At 43.3% G+C, this 23,435-nt stretch overlaps 1 protein-coding gene across 3 annotated transcripts in view; it reads left to right on the forward strand.

The window, feature by feature from the left end:
• Nucleotides 1-23,435, forward strand: part of LOC137438937 (plexin-A1) — a 583,415-nt gene that overhangs the window by 468,488 nt on the left and 91,492 nt on the right. For all 3 annotated transcript variants that reach the window (XM_068134429.2, XM_068134443.2, XM_068134436.2), the window contains exons 23-26: nt 9,235-9,503; nt 21,980-22,046; nt 22,306-22,452; nt 22,648-22,807. In XM_068134429.2, the coding sequence (XP_067990530.2) occupies nt 9,235-9,503; nt 21,980-22,046; nt 22,306-22,452; nt 22,648-22,807 (643 nt within the window). The remainder of the gene's footprint in view (nt 1-9,234; nt 9,504-21,979; nt 22,047-22,305; nt 22,453-22,647; nt 22,808-23,435) is intronic.

The raw sequence follows: 23,435 nt of genomic DNA on the forward strand, positions 1-23,435 counted from the left end.
GATTAATTTTGCACCATCTCTCTGGCTCCGACCTCACCCTCTCTGACCACTTAGCCATCACTATGACCATCAACATCCCCACCCCAGCACCAAGGCATTATCGCACTATCAACTTCCGTAAGCTAAACGCTCTTTCACCGACCTCATTCTCATCCACCCTCTCTGAAAAAATGTCCACTTCTCCCTTCGTTGACCTCCACACCCCTTCTGACCTCACTGACTACTACAACCACACTCTCTCCTCCTGCCTTGACCAGCTTGCGCCTATAAAAACCAAAACAGTTTCTTTCACCCATTCTGCTCCCTGGTTTACCCCGGAACTCCGCCTGATGAAAACTCGTGCTTGCCAACTTGAAAGACTCCGCAATAAAACAGGTCTCACAATTCACTCCCAAGCCTACAAGGACCATCGACAGCACTACAAAGATGCCCTCTCCCACGCCCGCTCCGCCTACTACTCTGAAATTATCCACTCTGGCTCTGGAAACCCAAAAGCACTCTTCTCTACAATAAACAAACTCCTCAGCCCCCTGAACACCACCACCCAGTCATTCACAGTAGAAAACTGCATCTCCTTCCTTTCATTCTTCCAAAGCAAAAATTGACAACATCGACAACAGCTTGACCACCACTGCACCCGCTCCCCCTCAAATCACCTGCCCCCCCCCCCTTATCCTGCCAACCCCTGTCTCAGTTCTCCCCAGTCTCCCCTACTGACCTCTCTGAACTCCTCAGAGGAATGAAAACTGCCACCTGCACTCTTGACCCCATCCCCTCCAGCTTTGTCAAGGCCTCCCTTCCTGCTCTCTCTCCACTTATCACTGCAACAATAAACTCCTCCCTGTCTACAGGCATCGTCCCACCATCCCTCAAAATTGCTGCTGTTACCCCCATTCTGAAAAAAACCTGGACTAAACCCTGACACCCTAAACAACTTCAGACCCATCTCCAACCTACCCTTTCTGTCAAAAGTTTTGGAACGTGCTGTAGCCACTCAACTCAAACATCACCTCTCTGCCAATAACCTGTATGAAACATTCCAATCCGGATTCCGCTCCAACCACAGTACTGAAACTGCTCTCCTCAAAATCACCAATGACCTTCTCCTCTCCTCTGACGCCGGCAACCTCAACATTCTCGTCCTCCTCGACCTCAGCGCCGCCTTTGACACCATCAATCACACCATCCTCCTCACCCGACTTGAAACCACCTTTAACATTACCGGCACTGCCCTCTCTTGGATCAAATCATACCTCTCTGACAGACGCCAGTTCATCTCCATCAATAACTGCAAATCCCCCACTGCTCCCCTCCCCCAAGGTGTCCCCCAAGGTTCAGTTATTGGCCCCCTCCTCTTCATCCTGTACCTGTCCCCCCTTGGTCACTTAATCCGCCGTCATGGTCTCCAATTCCACTGCTTCGCCGATGACATCCAGCTTTTCATCTCCACCAAGTCCATCTCCACCGCCACCCACTCTATCCTGACAAACTGCATCACTGAAATAAAATCCTGGCTTCAAATCAACTTCCTCAAACTTAACTATGATAAATCTGAAATAATCATCATTGGCCCAAAAGCGCTCACCAAATCCACCCATAACTTTGCCCTCAACATCGACGGTTTCCCAGTATCCACCTCCCCTCACATCCGGAATCTTGGCATCATCTTTGACCAAACCCTCTCCTTCGACAAATACACTAAACAGATCACAAAGACAGCCTTCTTTCACCTGAAAAACATCGCCCGTCTCCATCCATCCCTCTCCTCCACGGCTGCAGAAACCCTCATCCACGCCTTCATCACCTCCCGTCTGGACTACTGCAACAGCCTCCTCTATGGTTCACCCTCAATAATCATCAATAAACTCCAATACATTCAGAACTCCGCTGCCCATCTACTCACCCATTCCCGGACCCGTGACCACATCACCTTTATAAGCTTCACTGGCTCCCCATCCCCCAGAGAATCCAGTACAAAATCCTCCTCTTGACCTACAAAGCCCTCCATAACCTGGCCCCATCCTACCTGACTGACCTCCTCTCCAGACACACTCCCACCCGCAACCTCCGCTCTGCTGGTACCAACCTCCTGACCTCCCCCCCCCCCCCCCCCCATCTGGACCAAATTCAGATCCTGGGTGGACAGGGCCTTCTCCATCGCTGCTCCCACCCTCTGGAACTCAAGACCTCACACCATCAGAGACTTCTCCTCACTCACCACATTCACAACATCACTCAAGATCTACCTGTTCAACACTGCATTCAACATTTAACCCACAGCATTTAACCCCTGACTATCTCTTCTCCTTCTCCTTCCTTTTGCTTTGATTATTTACCTATTGATTTTGTCTTTTTGCACTTGTTTTTTGTACTCTGTCAAAGCGCCTTTGGGCTTCTTGAAAAGCGCTATATAAAATAAATGTATTATTATTATTATTATTATTATTATTATTATCGTAGGTCACGTTGTACAGGCGCCATCTTCGAAAAATCGAAAAACGGTACACTTCTATATCTCCAAAACCGCTCCATGGAGAAAATTGAAACCATGGCTCATTGTAAAGAACTCCGCATGGGGAACTAGATCGGCACTCGGTAGAGCGCATACCACTGCCAGGCTGAACAGTTTGTTTTGTATCCCAATGATCCCACCCTATCTGGATTCGGACCTGAACCAAAATCTAATCAGCTTGCTCTTGTCACCAAACCAACTCATTCACCTAGTTTAGTCATAAGTCATCCTTAACTTTTTTAAATATCATGTAATATATCGCTTTTCGCCCGATCCCTCAATGGTGAAGAATCACTTATAAATTAAATAATTCTCATATCCGAATCCACATTCAGATCTTCACCAAAATTGAATCGATGAGTCCTTGTCACACACACACAACCTCTCTGCCAGGTTTTGTCCAAATCCGTCCATAACTTTTTGAGATATCCTGATATATATCGTTTTTGGCCCCATCTCCCAATGGTGAAGAAACACAAAAAAAATTCTACCAGCTGGATCCGAATCCTGATTTTCGCTAAATCTAATCATTTCGTCCGTGTCACATACATTTCGTTCTCTCTGCCAAATTTCGTCCGAATCCGTCCACAACTTTTTGAGATATCTTGTTCACAGACAGACAGACAGATAAACAAGCAAATGAAAAATCACTCATAGAGCCACACTTGGCAAAAGAGAACAAAGTAGAATGGCACTCGGTAGAGCATCCCTTGTCTTCACATTGGTGGTTGAATAATGTGACCTGATATGCAAATCCTATTCAGATTTCAAGTCAATCAGATGAAAATTGAGAATTTTCAAAATTTGGGAAAAGTGGTTGACCTTAGGCCTATGTTAACCTTTTGGCCTATTTTGATCTCAAAAATAGTTGGTGATTGAATGCAGTTAGCAGATATACATGTGGTCTTCAAATTTAAAGTCAATTGGAAGAAAATTGAGGATTTTATAAATCTGGCCTGTGTACTCATTTTGGCCTATGTTGACCACAAAAATAGTTTGGGGGTTGAATTCAGTGACCAGATATGCATATGGTCTTCAAAATTTAAGTTAATCGGGTGAAAATTGACATTTTTAGAAATGCGGTTTATGTTGACCTTTTGGCCTACGGTGACCTTAAAAATAGTTGAGGATTGAATTCAGTGACCAGATATGCATATCGTCTTAAAATTTTAAGTCAATCGGATAAAAATTGATAATTTTAGAAATCTGGCCGATGTTGACCTCAAAAATAGTTGGTGGTTGAATTCATTTAGCTGATATGCGAATCCTATTCAGATTTCAAGTCAATCGGATGAAAATTGAGGATTTTAGAAATTTGAAAAAAGTGGTTGACCTTTGGCCTATGTTGACCTTTTGGCCTATGTTGAGCTCCAAAATAGTTGGTGGTTGAATTAAGTTAGCTGTTATGTAAATCCTATTTAAATTTGAAATCAATCGGATGAAAATTGAGGATTTTACAAATTTGAAAAAAGTGGTTGATGTTTTGGCCTATGTTGACCTTTTGGCCTATGTTGAGCTGCAATATAGTTCGTTGTTGAATTTAGTTCCCTGATATGTAAATCCTATTCAAATTTCAAGTCAATCGGATGAAAATTGAAGATTTTAGAAAATTGAATAAAGTGGTTGACCTTTTGGCCTATGTTGATCTCCAAAAATGGTTGGTGGTTGAATTCAGTTAGCTGATATGAAAATCCTATTCAAAGTTCAAGTCAATCGGATGAAAGTTGAGGATTTTAGAAATTGGAAAAAAAGTGGTTGACCTTTTGACCTTTTGACCTCAAAAATATATAGGATTTTGTCGGACCACGAACTCTACCATTTGGTGAAGTTTCGTGAAGATCGGTTTAAAATTGTGACCTGTAGGCAAGTATAAGTGAGAGGGCAGACAAACACACACACTCACAAACAAACACACACACAAACCAACAACACACAAACCGGAGTGATCAACATACTTGTCCAAAAAAAAAAAACAATTGCCAAGTAACAGACAGTCAGGGGTGACAACATAATATCCATCCACCTCTGGTGGAAAAGGTAATAGCACCAAAAAAAAACCCATAAGTACAGAAGGTTAATTAAAGGCTTCAATCAAAACCATGTGCATAGCTGTACTATAAGTCAATAAATAATGAGAAACAGCAATCAGAGATGGCAGACCATCGCCAGGAGTTGCTTTGTGTGGTGCATTTTGTGTGGCAAATAAATGGTAGTGTTTACGAATTGAAAGGTCATTGATTGCAAATGAAAGGTCGAAATGGTGTAAAGGGCAAAGCTCTGAAAATGTGGTGAAGGTCGAAAGGTGAAAAGGTCTAAAGATTCAGAATTGTTTCAAAGGTCTGAAGGGTCTTAAAATATCTAAAAATGGTCTGAAGGTCAAAGGTGTCTGAAGGGTCTAAAGGATGTAAAGGTCTAAACGGTATAAAGGGGGTTAAAGTGTCTAAAGGGTCTGAAAAGAAAAAGTCCGAGGTGTCTGAAGGATATAAAGGGGTCTAAAAGATCTAAAGGACTAAAAGGTAAGTTCCAATAGTATGCAAGTAATAGATATTGTCATGGTGCAATAATACTTAATTAATAAACGTACTCGAAGTCCAACTCACATTCAAACAGTATGAATTGATGAACATATTCACATTTCATTAGTACGTTATTAATATACACACTCACATTGCATTAGTATGTGATTAATGGACATACTCACGTTCCAATTGTACAAAATTGATAGACAATTAAAATTAATAAAATGTATCAGCTTGGATTAATTTAATAAAATGAAATGAATGAAAGAAAAATACCTACAAAGTAAAAAATGTATATTCGTTTTTGAGGTGAAATGAAATTATCACAGTAGCGAGGACATCATTTGATCAAAGATTTGAGACAAATTTAAAATAGTATCTACCATATAAAACACGGTCAGTTTGTGTGTCTGTACAGATGTCCGTCCCCCTTCATGAGGGTAGGTTTTAAAGGCCAATCTTTTAACATGAATGTTTGTTCATTACATTCGATTTTTGAGGATAAAACAAACAAAAAACATTTTCCATAAAAGAGTAAATATGTCTCTTCTATTGGAAATGTAGACGGTGGCTTGCAAACCGAGCCTCAAGGGCGGTGTACAGATGTTTTCTTTAAAATAACAAATACATATGGCGCAGGAGGTGAATTTCGCTGCACGTGTGATGTGCAACGTGCGCAGAGTAAAACGAGTGTTCATTTACATCCATAAGATGTCTAATAAATAAAGAAGATGTAAGCACACCTGAAACTAGGCCGAGGCTTCAGACTTTGGCACGCTCATGAGGTTGTACCGTTGAATAAACTGTTCCAATCCGTCATATCTGATGAGCTTTTTACTAGTTTCCAGATGATGCAGTTAAAATCACATGATGATCAATCGTATATTGTTATAAGTTCACACCCTTGAACCTTTAAAATAACACATATTGAACAGTGGGCCCATGTTATTGTGTTGTGTTGTTTCAGGCTTTTTTCACTTTGAAAATTTTTCTTGTCTTAAATTTTGTCTTAATTTTTCTATTTGTCTCAAAGTTTTGTCTATATTTGTCTTCTCCACGTTATTTGATACTATAATTTATATACTTCTCCATATTAAGTAAAAAAAGAGTGTGAGTAGAAAACTTTATCTACTTGATTACTTAGTTTCTTCATGATTATTTCATGATTACTTCATGAATACTATTGAATGCTGATTGTCACATATACCTGTTGGGGTTGGAGAAGTAAGTTTGAGGGAGACTTGATTAACTTCACCTGACTATGCAGGTCATACACGACATAACACACGAGTAGTAAAAGGACTCGAGTGAGGTCAACAGAAAGCATCTTAATCGCTCCTGGGCAAACACAATCCATCTTGGACTGCCATGCTCGGTTTTAGGATAAAATGGAGAGGAACAGGTAACGAGGTAGAGATCGGTGGAGATATTCTTGAGGTGAGACCTTTGGTGCTACAAACGCTGTTATCTTGTTGTGGAATACTTCCTTTACTGGACGGACTCTGCTGCAAGATGCAAGAATTAGCTTATGGTCTGGCTTCTGTTTCAACCTGCGAAAATGTTGCGGGTGCTGTTGATGCATCCAGCTGTAGAGACCACAGTGACAGTACGTTGGCCAAAATTTGGATAAAACACCAAATCCCCACTCTGGTTCCTTCCTCCTAAATTCACTAAATCATTGCCTTCTGACCTTTTCATTTGGCCAAAGTAGGAAAGACAGGATGTGCAACAACATGGCAATTTCCCCTTTGGCTGTGTCTGCAAATGTATTCATGTTCTGCGTTTTGTTTGTTACAAGGCCTAAATCTCCTTGCAGAGCTAACATCCAGATATTCGATTCTGTGAAATAAATGTTTGGAACGTGTGCATTGCTGAGTTAAAGGAACACCTGTGTAATCCTGAGACAATCTGACATGCAATGGTACTTGTTAGGTTAATATCGTATGATTCCAATCTGTACTGTTTATCAGCATTCATGTTGTACTAAAGTTGTTTGTCTTTGTACCCTAGTCTGGCTCAGACTCCTCAATCTGTACATGACCGTGCTGCATTATAAAGGCTGATCAGTGTATATTGGTAAATTTATTGATACGAATTGAGCCTGGTGTTGGCTTAGCGGTTAGGGTGCCGGCTTGGGATCCTAGGATCCTGGGTTTGAATCCCGGTCGATCGCTGAATTAACGCCAGGGGGGTTGATTCAGCCTGTCATCCCTCCGAGGTCGGCAAATTGAGTACCAGCTTGCTGGGATGAATGATTCCGGTGTGTACCCCGGCTTAGAATAGGTATACCGTATCCCTGCGCATCGTAAGAGGCGACTAAGGGTTGGCGTCAGGAAGGGCATCCGGCCATAAAAACATTGCCTCAAACAGGGAACCATGATTGTCATGGGGCCCGCAAGGCTAACCCCCGCTCTAGCGGGGAAAATGGCCTTAAAACGATCATTCATTCATTGATATGAATGGAGAAAGGTCTCGAGCAGCTTGGCCGTTGTTCCAATTGCATCGCAGTGAGACGGTCATTTGCAGCATCCGAGGCTGAATTGAAACATCCACTCAAAGCAACAATCCTTACTTAATTATCATACTTTATTCTGCTCATTAATTATCATCATGGTACTTTGCACGTAGGGAATGTACTTTCTTTCAGAGGAAAATGCAGATGTCCCTCTTATCAACTAATACTTGCATGTGGATGTTAAAGATTCCAGGGTAGTTTTCAATAAAATCGGCCATTTTGTACTGGTAATCTGGCCAAATTCTAAGTTTATGCTCTATTAAATTATGATGCTACCAGGAAATCAAATTTGCGATTTAACCCCAGTAAAATATGCATGGATATATATATATACCGACCTGGTTTCGCCCTGTTGGGGCTCATCAGGGCAACGCAGTGAGTCCTGCATACGTAGTGTGTTCAAAAAGTATCCGACCTTTATTTTTCGTGCGAAAAAAAAAGAAGCTAGGGAGGCGTTGATTGGTGCACGTATGTAGGCGATCCTAATGCGCACGCGTGAATTTTTTCCCACCTGCACAAGCTGTCATTCGACGGCAGACCGCCGATGAGTGAGGACATGTAAGTGAACGCCGTCGGATTTTCGTTTTTGACAAAATGACGGAAAAACTTGAACAACGCTACTGCATCAAATTTTGTGTAAAGCTTGGCGATGTTGGATGCTTCCATTGTGATGACTGCAACTTGGTTTCTGGGTCGTACCCATAAACCCAGGACTCATCGCCAGTGATCACTGTGTTGAGGAAGCTGGGATCGCTGTTCACAGTCTCCAGCATGTCCTGTGCGATCTCCAAACGGAGTTGCTTCTGCTCAATCGTTAGCAGCTGTGGTACGAACTTCGCTGAGATTCTCCTGAAGCCCAAATCCTCCTTCATAATGGAATGAACGGTGTTGAATCTTGCGGATCGTTTCCACTTGGGAATCGCCAAGCTTTACACAAAATTTGATGCAGTAGCGTTGTTCAAGTTTTTCCGTCATTTTGTCAAAAACGAAAATCCGATGGCGCTCGCTTACATGTCCTCACTCATCGGCGGTCTGCCGTCGAATGACAGCTTCTGCAGGTGGGAAAAAATTCACGCATGTGCAATAGGATCGCCTACATACGTGCACCAATCAACGCCTCCCTAGCTTCTTCTTTTTTTACGCACGAAAAATAAAGGTCGGATACTTTTTGAACACAGTAGTACACTTATGACTGAAAACCTTTCGGTTATATACCAGTTGTTATGCGATTTCATACCATCAGTGGTGAACCGCCATCAAGGTATCCCATCCAGCTATGCTGTACCTTATTGGGAGCGATAAGTACCGTCTGCCACACGGCACATTATCTCTGATCTCTGGTATCCAATCATTATATGGGATCGCTTGGATGCAGCCGGGAGTAACCAATCTAAATATAATTTCAGTATTTATATGTATATAAATTATTATCATTCATAATAGTGCACTATATATCAGTTTCCATTTCAGTTCTCCAGCTTGTTTCTCAGATTTGGACTTATCGTGCTGGATGTTTGCTATAGTATTAACAAGAATAATTCTTCCTTCACTTACAGTTCTGTGAACAATCAAAAATCACTCAGAGTTTACATCCACATTGACAGAGAAACCATTGGCTGGAGTGACTTATGACTCAGCTGCTTTGACTACACACATATGGGATAATGGGCATGTGCACTGTACTTCAGGTTCCTGGACATGGACAGGCGGCTACAGAGAAGGCTCTCCGGCTCTTTGGCCAGTTACTGCACTGCCAGCTCTTTCTGCTGACATTCGTCCGCACATTGGAGGCGCAGCGGAGTTTTGGAATGCGAGACCGTGGAAACCTTGCTTCCCTTGTGATGTCTGCACTGCAGGGGCGCCTTGAGTATGCCACCGATGTTCTAAAGGAGCTTCTTGCTGACCTCATTGCTCGTAACCTGGAGAGCAAAAGTCACCCAAAGTTGTTGCTGCGAAGGTGAGGGTTTTGATAGAATGTAATAGAGAGGGGTGCAGACAAATGGATGCTGGTTAACGCTCAGACACACTGACAGGATCCTACTTGATCTGTCTTTTCTGCTTCATTATTATCTATCATTTTGTTCTACCTTTCCCTGTTATGCACAAATTGATTTTCTTGAACCAAAAGTTTGGTTTGCAAATGGATTCTGTAAACATGTCCATACACTGAGGCACTTCATCTGTTTGGATGTCAGGTGATTAGGTGAGGGTAAATAATAAAAATTATGGGGCTGGCAGGATGGCCTCGAGGTACACACACTCTCTCCTCCAAACTGTCTAGCCTCGGTTAAAATATCGGCCCTGCTATAAACTGTCATCCTGGTGTTTCACAGGCAGGGTGATTCATCAATGTTTGTGCCGTCCCTCGGAGGGATGTTGAACTGGGCTTCCCGTCTGCTCACACAAGTTGGTGGACGTTAAAGATCCAAAAATCACGCCACTCTATAATGAGAACAAACATTTGAGAACAAACAAGCTATTGCTGGTACCCTGAACAAATTCCATATTCCTGCCCTATCAACTGCTGGAAAAGCGATGGTAAACCGTCCGGCATGACCTATACCAATAAACTCTTCGGCAGCACTGACGCTTTGTAACAGAGTATGATGCATCGGATCAGATATATATATATATATATATATATATATATGTGTTTACATACAGTGCATTCAGAAAGTATTCAGACCCCTTCACTTTTTTCACATTTTGTTATGTTTCTGCCTTATGCTGAAATCGTTTAAATTCATTTTTTTCCTCAACAATCTACACTCAATACCCCATAATGACAAAGAGAAAACAGGATTTTAGAAAGTTTTGCAAGTTTATTAAATAGAAAAAACTGAAATATCACATTGACATAAGTATTCAGACCCTTTGCTATGACACTTGAAATTTAGCTCAGGTGCCTCCCATTTCTCTTGATCATCGTTGAGATGTTTCTACACCTTGATTGGAATCCACCTGTGGTAAATTCAATTGATTGGACATGATTTGGAAAGGCACACACCTGTCTATATAATATAAGGTCTCAGAGCCTATATAATATAAGGTCTATAAAGTCTCACAGCTGACAATGCATATCAGAGCAAAAACCAAGCCATGAGGTCGAAGGAACTGCCTGCAGAGCTGAGAGACAAGATTGTGTCGAGGCACAGATCTGGGGAAGCCCACAAAAAAATTTCTGCTGCATTGAAGGTTCCCAAGAGCACAGTGGCCTCCATAATTCTTAAATGGAAGAAGTTTGGAACAACCAGGACTCTTCTTAGAGCTGGCCGCCCGGCCAAACTGAGCAATCGGGGGAGAAGGGCCCTTTGTAACAGAGGTGACCAAGAACGCGATGGTCACTCTGGCTGAGCTCCAGAGATCCTGTGTGGAGATGGGAGAAACTTCCAGAAGGACAACCATCACTGCAACACTCCACCGATCTGGGCTTTATGGTAGAGTGGCCAGACGGAAGCCTCTCCTCAGTGAAAGACACATGAAAGCCCGCCTGGAGTTTGCAAAAAATCACCTAAAGGACTCTCAGACTGTGAGAAACAAGATTCTGTGGTCTGATGAAACCAATATTGAACTGTTTGGCTTTCGTCTGTCAGTCATTATGACATTATGACATTATCAGTCATTATGCGACTTTTACCATCAGTGGGGAACCGCCAGTAAGGTGTCCCATACAGCTGCTGCTGCACCTTACTGGGAGCGATAAAACCCCCCTTACACCGGCCTTACGGGGTCGTTACGACGTTTACGGCGGCGTTGCGGCGAAAAAATTGTGCACAACCGGGAGCATTCCTTGTGGCACCTGGGACATCCTCAATTTTTCCTGGAGCATTCGTATGGATCCTTAAGCGTCTGGGAGGGGTCGTAATTTCTTACGAGAGTTTTGGTCCAGACCAAAACTCTCGTAAGAAAATTACGGCAGAGCTACGGAAATCTCGACCGCAACGCTTCCTCAACGCCTCCTCAATGCTTCCGCAACTGCCGTAACACCACCGTAAGACTCCGTAAGGCCATCTTAACCATCCGCAAGGATTCTCCCTCTCCCGGTACACTACGGCTGCGTCACGATTCCTTAAGGAAGCCCAAGGTCCCTTACGTTTCCTTACGATTCCTTAGGGAAGCGTTGCGGTGTGTTAGGTATTAACAAGAATGTGCAGTGATTTCCTTACGGAAGCTCAACGGTTCCTTGCGGATACACTGCGGTTCCTTGCGAATACACTGCGGTTCCTTATGTTTCCTTGCGATCTCTTACGGCAGCGTTGCGGTGCCACAATGGTCCTTGCGATTCCTTACGGTACCTTACGGCGCCGTTTCGGTGGCATTGTGGTGCTTTGCGGACCTATAAAAACCCTGCAATTCTGACATTCCGATCGCTGCTTTTGACGAGTCAACATCTCTGTATATACATTTATTTAAATTTGTGTTTGCATTTTCATACAGTAAATATGGCACCAAAGAAATCTCAGAAGGCCAAGGTGAAAGGGTCAGGCAAGGGCCAGCGTGGAAGGAAGGGCCAGGCACCCCCCCCCCCCAAGAGGAGTCAGAGCACTCCGACACACAGGAGACCCCTGCGACCCAGCCAGAGGGGACTGACACCCGAGCCCAGGATGCCCCAGCCCAGGAGGCCCAAGCAGAGGAGGCCGAAGCAGAGGAATGGCCGAAGGCCGAAGCTTCCCGTCAAGAGCACCAAGGGCATGCTGGAACTGCCATCTGCTCGCAAACTGCTCTGCTATATCCGCCTCCAGCCGTCTGGTGTGGTGGGTGTTCGGATGCACTCGTCGGCTAGTTCGGCAATGAAGGCATCTGCAACTTCTTTCACAACAAGTCCAATGGTGTTGGAGGCCACCCGGAAATTGTACATGAGGCTCATGTAAGTGTCTCCTGTAGCAAAGTGTCGCAGGGCTATGGCCAACTTCAACTTTGGCGACAGAGCCTTCCTGTAGTTGGTGTCCATCTTCTGTAACCTGGGAGTTAGCCTCTCCCCCAACTCGTGGAACATCCTGGGCTCCATTCTCATGTAGTTCTTGAATGAAGGCTCATCTTCAATCTCCAGTTCATGCATCAGTTGTTCATACTGGCCAAAGAGGGCTCGTCTCGCGAGCCAGCCTCAAACCCAGAATCTTCTTGCCCTTCTACCTTGTCGTCTTCTCCTTTCATCTATGTGTTGTGCAAGAAGCAGGTCATTCTGGGCTTGATCTTGATCAAGTTGTATCATATAGTGCAGCAGTTGGACTCTCTGGGCAGTGGGTGCTCCGTCCATGGCTCTCCTGGATAGGTCTTGCCACCTTGGAAGTCAGCAGCAGAATGAGGGGAGAGCGGGAGGGCCCCCGTTTTTATATTCTGGGCCGGGAACCGTAAGGACCGCAAGCAAACGTAGAGGCACCGTATCTCCGCCGTGTATATCCGCAACGAAGCCGTAGCAGTCCGTACTAAACCGTAATAAACCGCTGTGAATCGGGGATATCCTCAACACCACCGTATTTCCTCCACAAGGTTCCGGAAGGAACCGGTATGCAATCGCGAGGGTCCGTAGAGAATCGGGTGGTGAACCGTGACGCTACCGTCACGTCCCCGTTACGCAGCCGTAAGAAGTCGTAAGAACCCGTTGTACCAACGTAACCAAAAAATCCTCTCCCGGGTGTTCACGATTTTGCTCAAAAAATCGCAACACTGCCGTAGAAAGAACATCCGTGGACGTCCGTGAAAACCATTTTTTGGTGTGAGGTACCCTCAAGCACCACCTGCCACATGGAAACATTATCTCTGGTATCCACTCATTATATCGAGTCGACCTGGATGCGGTTGGGAGTTACTAATTAGTATCTGTAATCTGGTTCTCCAACCTAATGAGTGAACGTCATGACATCATCGCCATGCATATCCGCATTGCCTGCAAAGCTCCAGGGGAGCCATCTAGCAGTGCGTCATTATGGATCTTAAATTCACATACTGTCACAAGTGCATGGAAAACTCACAGTTACCGACCTGGTTTCGCCCTTGTTGGGGCTTCATCAGGGCAACGCAGTGAGCCTTCCATGCACTTGTATCTCTGAAAACCTTTGTGTTTTTATATCAGTCATTATGCGACTTCATACCATCAGTGGGGAACCGCCAGTAAGGTAAGTAAGAACAGTAAGGTAAGTAAGTAAGAACTTAACCGCCAGTAAGACCAACAAGGGCGAAACCAGGTCGGTAACTGTGAGTTTTTCATGCACTTGTGACAGTATCTGAATTAAAGATCCATAATGACGCACTGCTACATGGCTCCCCTGGAGCTTTGCAGGCAATGCGGACAACAGATACTAATATATATATATATACATATACAGTGTGTGTGTGTGTGTGTGTGTGTGTGTGTGTGTGTGTGTGTGTGTGTGTGTGTGTGTGTGTGTGTGTGTGTGTGTGTGTGTGTGTGTATACATATATACAGTCATGTGAAAAAGGAAGTACAAGCAGTACACCCCATGTAAAGTTTGACTTTTTCAACATATTTCAACATACAGCTATTTGATCTTCATTTCAACAATATTGACAGATAAAGGTGATATAATATAACAAATATCATGAAACATTTACATTTTGTAGTCCATTGTATAATATAAATAAACATAAATGCAAATTTCGCATGTGGAAAAAGTAAGTACACCCTTGGCTCTAATAGGTGGTATTGCCCACTTTGGCAGAAACAACCTCAAGTAGGCGTTTCTTATAACTGTCTACCAGTCTCTGACATCGACTGGAGAATTTTTTTCCCACTCCTCCATGCAGAATTCTTTCAGCTGTGTGATGTTTGAGGGGTTTCTTGCATGCACAGCTCGTTTCAAATCCCCCCACAACATCTCGATGGGATTTACATCCGGGCTTTGACTTGGCCATTCCAGAACCCTCCATTTCTTTATTTTCAGCCATTCCTTGGTGGATTTACTGGTATGTTTAGGGTTGTTTTCATGTTGCAAGGTCCACCTTCGGTTGAGCTTCAACTTTCTGACAGATGGCCTCACATTATCCTCAAGCACGCTCTGGTACAATGAAGAATTCATAGTGGATTATATGATGGGGAGCTGCCCAGGCCCTGATAGAGCAAAGCTGCCCCAAACCATAATATTTCCACCACCATGCTTTACAGTTGGTATCAGGTTGTTGTGGTCAAATGCTGTCTTTGGTTTTTACCAAACATGTCTTCTGGTACTGTGGCCAAATAGCTCTACCTTTGACTCATCTGTCCAGAGCACATTGTCCCAGAAGTGCTGGTCTTTGCCTCGGTGTTCATTGGCAAACTTTAGTCGTGCCCTGATGTTCTTTCTGGACAGTAAAGGTTTCCTCCTCCTGTCACACCTCCCATGTAGATCAAATTTGTGCAGTCTCTTTCTATTGGTAGACTCGTGCACTTTGACATCAACAGTGGCAACAGCTACCTGTAGGTCCCGTGATGACATTCTGGGGTTCTTAGAGACTTCTTTCAGCATCTTGCGGTCTGCTCTCGGGCTGAATTTGCTGGGGCGGCCTGGCCTGAACAAGTTGGCAGTTGTTTGGAATCTTCTCCACTTGTAGATGATCTTCCGGACAGTCGAATGATTGATTTCAAATTGTTTGGAGATCTTTTTAAATCCCTTCCCAGACTCGTAGGCATCTGTCACCTTCTTTCTGAAGGCCTCAGAGAGCTCTTTTGATATATTCATGGTGACGCCGCACACTTCAACAACAAAGAGCAAACCAAACTAAATGTCTGAGGTTTAAATAAGACAGCTTCCTCCAAGATACTTTCTAACGATGTTCTAATCATTTGCACCTGAGCTGGTGCACCTGATTCTAATTTTAGGTATTTGAAGTAGTGATAAATGTAGGGGTGTACTTACTTTTTCTACATGCGATATTTGCATTTATGTTTATTTAAATTATACAATGGACTACAAAATGTAAATGTTTCATGATATTTGTTATATTATATCACCTTTATCTATCAATATTGTTGAAATGAAGATCAAATAGCTGTATGTTGAAATATGTTGAAAAAGTCAAAACTTTACATGGGGTGTACTTACTTTTTCATGTGACTATATATATATATATATATATATATGCCTGACAATCTTAACTGCCACTTCTCCAAGAATAAAGTTAATGGAAATATTTTGGCAAAACTATCCTGTTTCTCTGACTAACTCGTTTTTTTTTTTTAAATCAACAGCATGTTAATTCTGATATGTGAACCATTATCAGAAGCAATGAGAAACTAACATTTTGGGCATTAAGTCTTCATCCCTCCTTTTTCCTCTGACGAAGGGTTAACACCCAAAAGAGCTTCTCTTTGCTTCCCAAGGGGGTTAACATGCACCAATTAACGTCCTGGTTATTTCATACATTGGTCTCCCTGTCTGCCAATGCAAATTGACACTAGTCTTCACCAGCAAGCCTCATTCTGCATTATACTAGAAAATGTGTCTTGAGTAAGAGAATTGTAGTGCTGTACTTTAAGTCAGATTAACAGAGAAAATCTTTTTTGTTTTGTGTAACCTGGAGAGTGCATTCACTGGCACATTATAATTCCAGCTGCTCTTGCTCATATGGTTGGATAATGCAGCATTGCCTTCGAATGCTGCCACAATTCATTCATACACGTGATATACTGCATGGTATACGTGCATCCAGGTTTGTTTTTGGATGCATCGAATTTTACCCAGTAATGAAACTGCACACAGCATGTAAATTTAGAATGTAAAAGATATACATTCCTGGAAGTGCACGGCATTATTCTTTTGATGAGCATTGTTCTCTCATACCCGCCACAGCACAGTAAACAAAGATGTGTTATGATGTGCCCAACAAAAAATATTTCAGCTGATGTGGCTCGTAGAAAGTAAATACATTTTGCACATAGTAATATATATATACAGACTTGGCATTTAATATGGAATGTTTTTTTTGTGGGGGTGAACTTACCTTTCAAGATGACTTAGAACCAAAAGTTCATTGCAATTATGTTGAAATTATTCTAGATTTTGTTAATGTGACCTTTAAAAGAAACAAAAACCACATTTGACATTTCGAAGCAAATAAATTGATCCTTGAAAGTGATGTAAACTGATATCGAACTCAATTCATGGCCAGTACTGTGTTAAACTTCTGTACGTTTTCCAGAAGTATCTCTTTATTTTGCACATTAGCCAAAAAAATTTTCAACAAAAACCAAAGCTAAGTTATGACTGGGATTACGGACAGTAAAATTACAGTTCAGTACTTCGTGTAACCCCCACGAGCATTCAGGAGAGCACGTACACGTCGAGGCATGCTGTTCACGAGATTTGCCAAGGTTTGGACAGGAATCGCTTGCCATGCAGTGACAATAGCCTGCTGCAATTCACGCACAGAGGTCGGCTGCTGGTCCAATTGTCGATTTGACACGTTAATTCTGCCCACAAGTTCTCTATCGGATTCATATCCGGGGACATGGCAGGCCACTCCATATGCTCTACACCATGGTCAGCAAGAAAGTGTTGGATCATGCGAGCACGATGAGGCCGTGCATTGTCATCTTGGAAGACAAAGTTTCCTCGAAAGGCTGCACGAGCAAATGGAAGCAATGTTTCTTCCAGAATGACCCTGTACTTGAACTGGTTAAGGTTTCCATTCAGAACAACCAGGTCAGTTTTGCCCCCTGCATGAAAAGCAGCCCAAACGGTCACCCCACCACCTCCAGCTTGAACTCTTGGCTCTATACAATCTTCGTTTTGGGCTTCATGCACTTGTCTGCACACTCTGACGCGGCCATCTTGACGATAGACCAGAAATCTAGACTCGTCACTGAAGGTTACGTGATTCCAGTGTCCTGGCTGCCATTGACGGTGCTCTCTGGCCCACTGCAATCGGCGCTGGCTGTGTTGTCTGGTCAAGCGTGGCTTTCTCAGTGGACGCCTGGCACGATAGCCTGCTTGAACCAGTCGTTGGTTGACTAGCCTTCTGGATACAGGCACATTTGTCAGTTGCTGCCACTCAGCCCTAAGCCGATTAGCTGACTTGGTACGGCCATTGCAGACTAACCGGTGCAGCTGGCGATCATCTCTCCTTGTGGTTCTGCGTGGACGTCCTGGCCTCGGTATTGGAGTAGGGACACCCCTCTGAGCATTTCGTTTCAAGATCTTTGACACCTGACCTTGAGTGATGCCATACTGCCGAGCAATAGCACACTGTTTCATGCCAGAATTTCGTAAAGCCACCACTCCATGACAAACAGCATTGTCAAGTTGACGGACCATCTCCAGAGGAAGCGGCAATAACTTTTGTAGACATGCAGCAGTTGTTTTCCACTAATACAGAACGCAACAACCCTTGTATACCCGACTGTGAAGCCAATCGTCAAATGTACCTGTCCTTACATTTTGTCATGCCACCTGTGATATAATCCTGTTATTGACTTCTTGCTGCGAAAGACAATCAGTGACCTGGTTCTTTCAACAAAGACATCACCGAAGGGTAAAAGAAACTCACCAGATTGATATACTGAGTTCAGAAAGTAAACCCAAGTCAAGAAAAAAAAAAATTCCATATAAAATGCCGTCTGTATATATATATATATATATATATATATATATATATATATATATATATATATATATATATATATATAGAATAGATATATATATATATAGAATAGATATATATATATATAGAATAGATATATATATATATAGAATAGATATATATATATATATATATATATATATATATATATATATATATATTATATATATATATATATATATATATATATATATATATATATATATATACACACACACACACTTTTATCTAGGTTAATAAGCTTTAACAGCTGTAAACAAAGTCCTGGGATCCATCATCACAGCTGATGTCAAGTCTGTCCTCTTTTCAAATTACGTGGTCTAACTCTCTCATGTTGTCTCATGTATTCATCCACTTGTTTGTTTATGTCCAGTTGATTCACTGACACCCACACTAAGTCTGGGCAGGCCTGCCATCCTTTGTCAGCTTACTGTTTCGAAAGCCTAGATTTCATAAACAAAAAAATAAAGAAAGATTTTGATGGACAAATAAGTCGGGTATGTTTTGCTTTGTCGGGCTTGAATATCTGGAACTTGCTTTTGGATTGTGGAGCAATGACGGCATGTAAACATTTTCAATAACTAAGGTAAGTGGTTGAAATTTTGACTGAAAACATCCCAAACCAGATAAACATGAGCATATGCTCTTTTGGAAGCATGTGAGTGCTCTCATATGTATTGTCGTGCTCCTGGCGATTAAAACCGTCCAAGAAAACGGATTGCCGAACCAGCTTTAACTCCGAGGTGTTCAGTTCTAAATATAGTGGAGAATACGCGTGTGGGAAAGTGAGGGAAGAAGCCGGAGCCCTTCCCTTCACGGACCCCACCGATAGTCTTCACCCTGTAATAAATAACTCAAACAAAACGGAATTAAAATGTACAAAAACAAATGGGTTTAATGAAAGAAATGCTGGTTACAAAGGAAGCACGACAAAACTAAACTCCTAAATTGAGGGACCCTCCCCACAGACGTGTATACAGACAAATGGGAAAAAGAACTGAAAATATATATGTGTTGTTTTGTATGGGACTTCACGAAAAAATTGGCTGGGGTCTCTCGTCAGTAATCGCCAAAGATCGTCTCAGTCCTTGGCGGGAAAGTGCGATCGTTTGCGCGGGTTAGGCCTCACTGCACGGCCGCCCACTCTTGGCCTCGTCGCGCTGCAGCGAGCAAGCAGCGCTCGTCCACCCGTCGTTCTTGCTTGGAAAGCCGGAGCTCTTCCTCCTCACGACCACCAGCAAGATCTCGCCACACTGCCGTTCGTGATCAGGTCCAAAATCAGAAAAAGGCTAGAAGATGTCGGCACACAACCGTCCGCTCTGGCATTCCAGAATCAGCCACCCAAAGAAGAGAAACGAGGAGAAGAAAGAGAGGAAAATGTCGGTCCATGACCATATGCTATGGCATCCAGAACGAGAAGGAAAAATGTCCACCGCTCCAACTATTTTGCGCCCGTGTCTCTGACGTCATCTTGCCACGTCTCCTCTCTGCTCCTGTCAGCGCGTGCCACCTTACCAGTCCTCTGTGCCAATCAAATCCTCGACCAATCACCGCTCTTTGGGCGTGTCTCCACGGAGCTGCCTGTCCTGTGCGCTTACCAAGTCGGTGTAATCAGCAGTAGTGCTTCATGCCTGGCTTCCGGTGGTTTTTATTAATTAATTATTTAAATGCGCGATTCTGGCTCGGTGTCTAGTGCGGTATCATAAGGAACAGAGGAATAAATTACAGAGGTAATTACACACAGGGGATTAATTTACCCATAATCCCTCGCTAATTAACAAGGCCCACCCCTCGTGATGGGGACGAAGATACAAGCTTACACGACAGTCCGGTCTACACAAATTTCCCTACTTATGGTACATCGAGGTGGTTCTTCTTCTTCACGACAGTCAGAGCACGCTAATCTATACACTCTACCTGAACTAAGGTATCCCTACCCCCCACAAATGTAACAATATCAAGCTTAAGAAAAGCAGCTTTGTGAATGGAGAAAGAAAAGTATGAGGTATAATACAGTACAAGGAATTTGAAGGTTTAAAAGGAAATCCTTGTCCATTAGGAATTTTCATTTACAAATCACAGTGCACAAATACTATTTAAAAAGCTCTTTGGAAAGTTTTCACAAAAGGTGGTAAATACCTTGGGAGAGTAACTCATTTTCAGGGGGTTTATAGTGATAGTTGGAATTGATGATAAACTTGAGCACAGCAGAAAAAAGAAGGCAATTTTAGCAAGAGGTTATGGAATGGATAGGGCTTTCAATGAATGACAGAGGTATATTGCCATTATCCATCAGAGCTCATTAAACGTGGACAGCATAAGGAAGTGAAGAGTTAAGATGTTGGCTGTAGATCTGACGTGAGAGAGGTGGTGTGTTCTCCTGCGGTCTCATCTATGACTGTCGCCCAAAACCACTCAAAGATTAATGACTGCGTGTTGAGCTTCAGGCCTGTAGTGGAGACGATACATTGGACGCAGTCTCCGAGGTCACGGCAGTGCGGGCGGACGCTGTCGTTTATTGTCGTCTTTTCATCCATGGCCATTACTATGACAGCCCAATTGATTGATTGTCTTTGGAAAAGGCCACCGCAGGCAAACTAATGTTGCCTTCCATTCTGATGCTAATGAGACCCAGAAAGATCACTGGGCAGCGACATTCAAATTAAGTTGGGATCGGTAAAGTCTTCAGAGCTTTTTCACAGCGTTGATTCAAAAATGCTCTGGGCTCACGATGAGATTGGCTGGAGGCAGACCTTCCTCATTAACTTTGTCATGGTTCGTGTAGCCATTTTGAAAAGACATGCACTTCCTCCTTCATGAAATCCTCGCTGAAGATGCAGTAATTTCATGCAGTACTTTAATCATGCGAATGCCAGTTGAAAATAAAGTGGATCGGTAATGGAGATGAAACACACAACAGGAAGTGTAGAAAATCGACTTCTTATTGCACATGTGAAGAAGATTAAAACGTATCATCGGTCTCTGTGCAGGATGGAACTTGTTCTATCTTCGGCAAAAATCTTTGAAAATATATATCATTCCAAAATGCATGCTTTGACTTGAAGCCATTTTCAGAATCATTGGAATATCCCGCGATGAAGCTAACTCCGAGGGCCTTTCACTTACTCACCGCAGGCAGGTTGGTGGTCTTTCCGTCTTCTACCGACTCCTCTCTGGCCTTGCCCCCCCAGTTCTCTCTGGGCTCTGTCCCCCAAATATTCCTGCAGGTCGCACAAGATCTGCCTGCAACCCTCTTATTGTTAAACTACCAAAATCAAGACTTTCTGCTCACCTTCACTCCTTCATTCCCCTTTTCTCCCGCCTCTGGAACAAACTCCCTCGCTCTCTTCAATCCCACTCCTCCCTCCAGGTCTTTAAAACAGCTGTTCACCACCATCTCTTATCTTCCCCCATTCAAAACCTTGATCTTTTCTACCCCCGCTAATTCATCCCAGATCCACTTTTTTGAAATACCAACTTCTTTCCTGGAGGTCCTTGCAGTGTCCTTGTGTTTTGTACTTCTTCCACCCCTCCCCCCTCCATTGCCACCCCTCCCCCCTCCCATTCCCACGCCTCCTCCCCCCAAGCCCTCTCCCTTCCACCGATCTCCCGATGTCCCTGCTCTCGAATGTTGTGTTTGTGCTACCCCTTTGTCTATCGCTCCCCTTATTATATGTTTTGTGTTTATGTTTGATTTTTTTTGTGTGTGTGATAAATGTTAGCTCTTTCACGAGCCTCGATCCTGTATACAAAAAAAAAAAAAAAGTGTATAATTGTATAATTAGACACCTTGTCTACATTGGAAAATGGAAGTCAATGACCGGTGTGAATTTCATCGTAAGATTTTGCTTCTTCCAGAACCGAGTCCGTTGCCGAAAAGATGCTCACCAATTGGTTCACATTCCTGCTCTTCCGCTTCCTCAAGGTATCTACTGTAAATGTGAATGTCAAAAGATGCACGGTACGTAGTGCGAGATGTTTACTGTGCCAGGTTATTCTTTCGTTATTATCTACTTGTGGATTAAAGATGATTGCAAGTTTATTCCAACAAAAAGAAGTGGGCCACGAGGGGAAAAGGATGGCAGCAGGATCAATATATTTTCTGAAAACAAGTGTGCCGACGATATCGTAACAATCGCTTATGAACCAAGCACCTGCTGTGTGGGCTCGTGTCCCTGGAGCAGCAGCGGGCGGGCGAGCCGTTGTTCAAGCTCTACTGCGCCATGAAGCAGCAGATGGAGAAGGGGCCAATAGATGCCGTGACAGGCGAGGCTCGGTACTCCCTCAGTGAAGACAAGCTCATCAGGCAGCAGGTCGACTATCAGACGTTGGTATGCACGGGTAGCAGCGAACACCGCAAACATTTCAAGCGCCGTGGATTTCAAGCGATCGTTAATAAACCGGGTCGTCGGTCAAGCAAATCGATGTCGGTCGGACACCGGGTTTTGTTTCGTCGGACGAACGGTAACTGTTTGTGCATTCAAGGCAGGTGGACACGTCGCTCACTCCTCTTGCCCTCCACCCAGACGCTGCACCTGGTGAACCCTGAGAATGAAAAGGGGATGGAGGTGATTGTGAAAGTGTTAGACTGTGACAGCATTACCCAGGTCAAGGAAAGACTGCTCGACGCGGCTTACAAGAACACACCGTTCTCGATGCGTCCACGCTCATCTGAACTTGACCTCGGTGCGCATCTATTTGAGCCACAACACCAGCACACACCAAGCTAAAATCAGAGTTTATCACATCATAATTACTCCCGCCAGGGAGTAATGCATTCGATCGTGTGTGTGTGTGTGTGTGTGTGTGTGTGTGTGTGTGTGTGTGTGTGTGTGTGTGTGTGTGTGTGTGTGTGTGTGTGTTCTCGCATGTTCGTTTGTTTGTGAACAATATATCTGTAAAAGTTCTGAACGGATTTGGATGAAAGTTGGTGGGATGATTGCCCTTTGGATAAGGAAGAATTGACTAGTTTTTGGTGAAGCTCAGGATATTATTCCGGATCCAGGAATTTTTTGGGGGAATTTTTTTGGGGAATTTTTTGGCGATTTTTTTTTTCTGTTTTACTGCATTAAAGCTTTTATTCTCATTCTTAAATGATGTTTTTCTCCTCTAATTCCGAGCTATATCAAAATAAATTATCTGACAGTTAGGGCCTACTTTCTTTTTAATTTATTGTTTTGGGGAGAGGGGATGTTAAACAAAACGTATTATTCCAACTAAACCCACGGCGGGAGTATGCGCTCTACTGAGTGGCGTTCTAGTTAAAGCTGTTATATGATGGCAGGAAGGAAATATGAAGTGGGAATTTCAGCGA

This window comes from Myxine glutinosa, chromosome 1, assembly GCF_964187855.1.
Source record: "Myxine glutinosa chromosome 1, kmMyxGlut1.1, whole genome shotgun sequence".
Lineage (NCBI taxonomy): Eukaryota > Metazoa > Chordata > Myxini > Myxiniformes > Myxinidae > Myxine > Myxine glutinosa.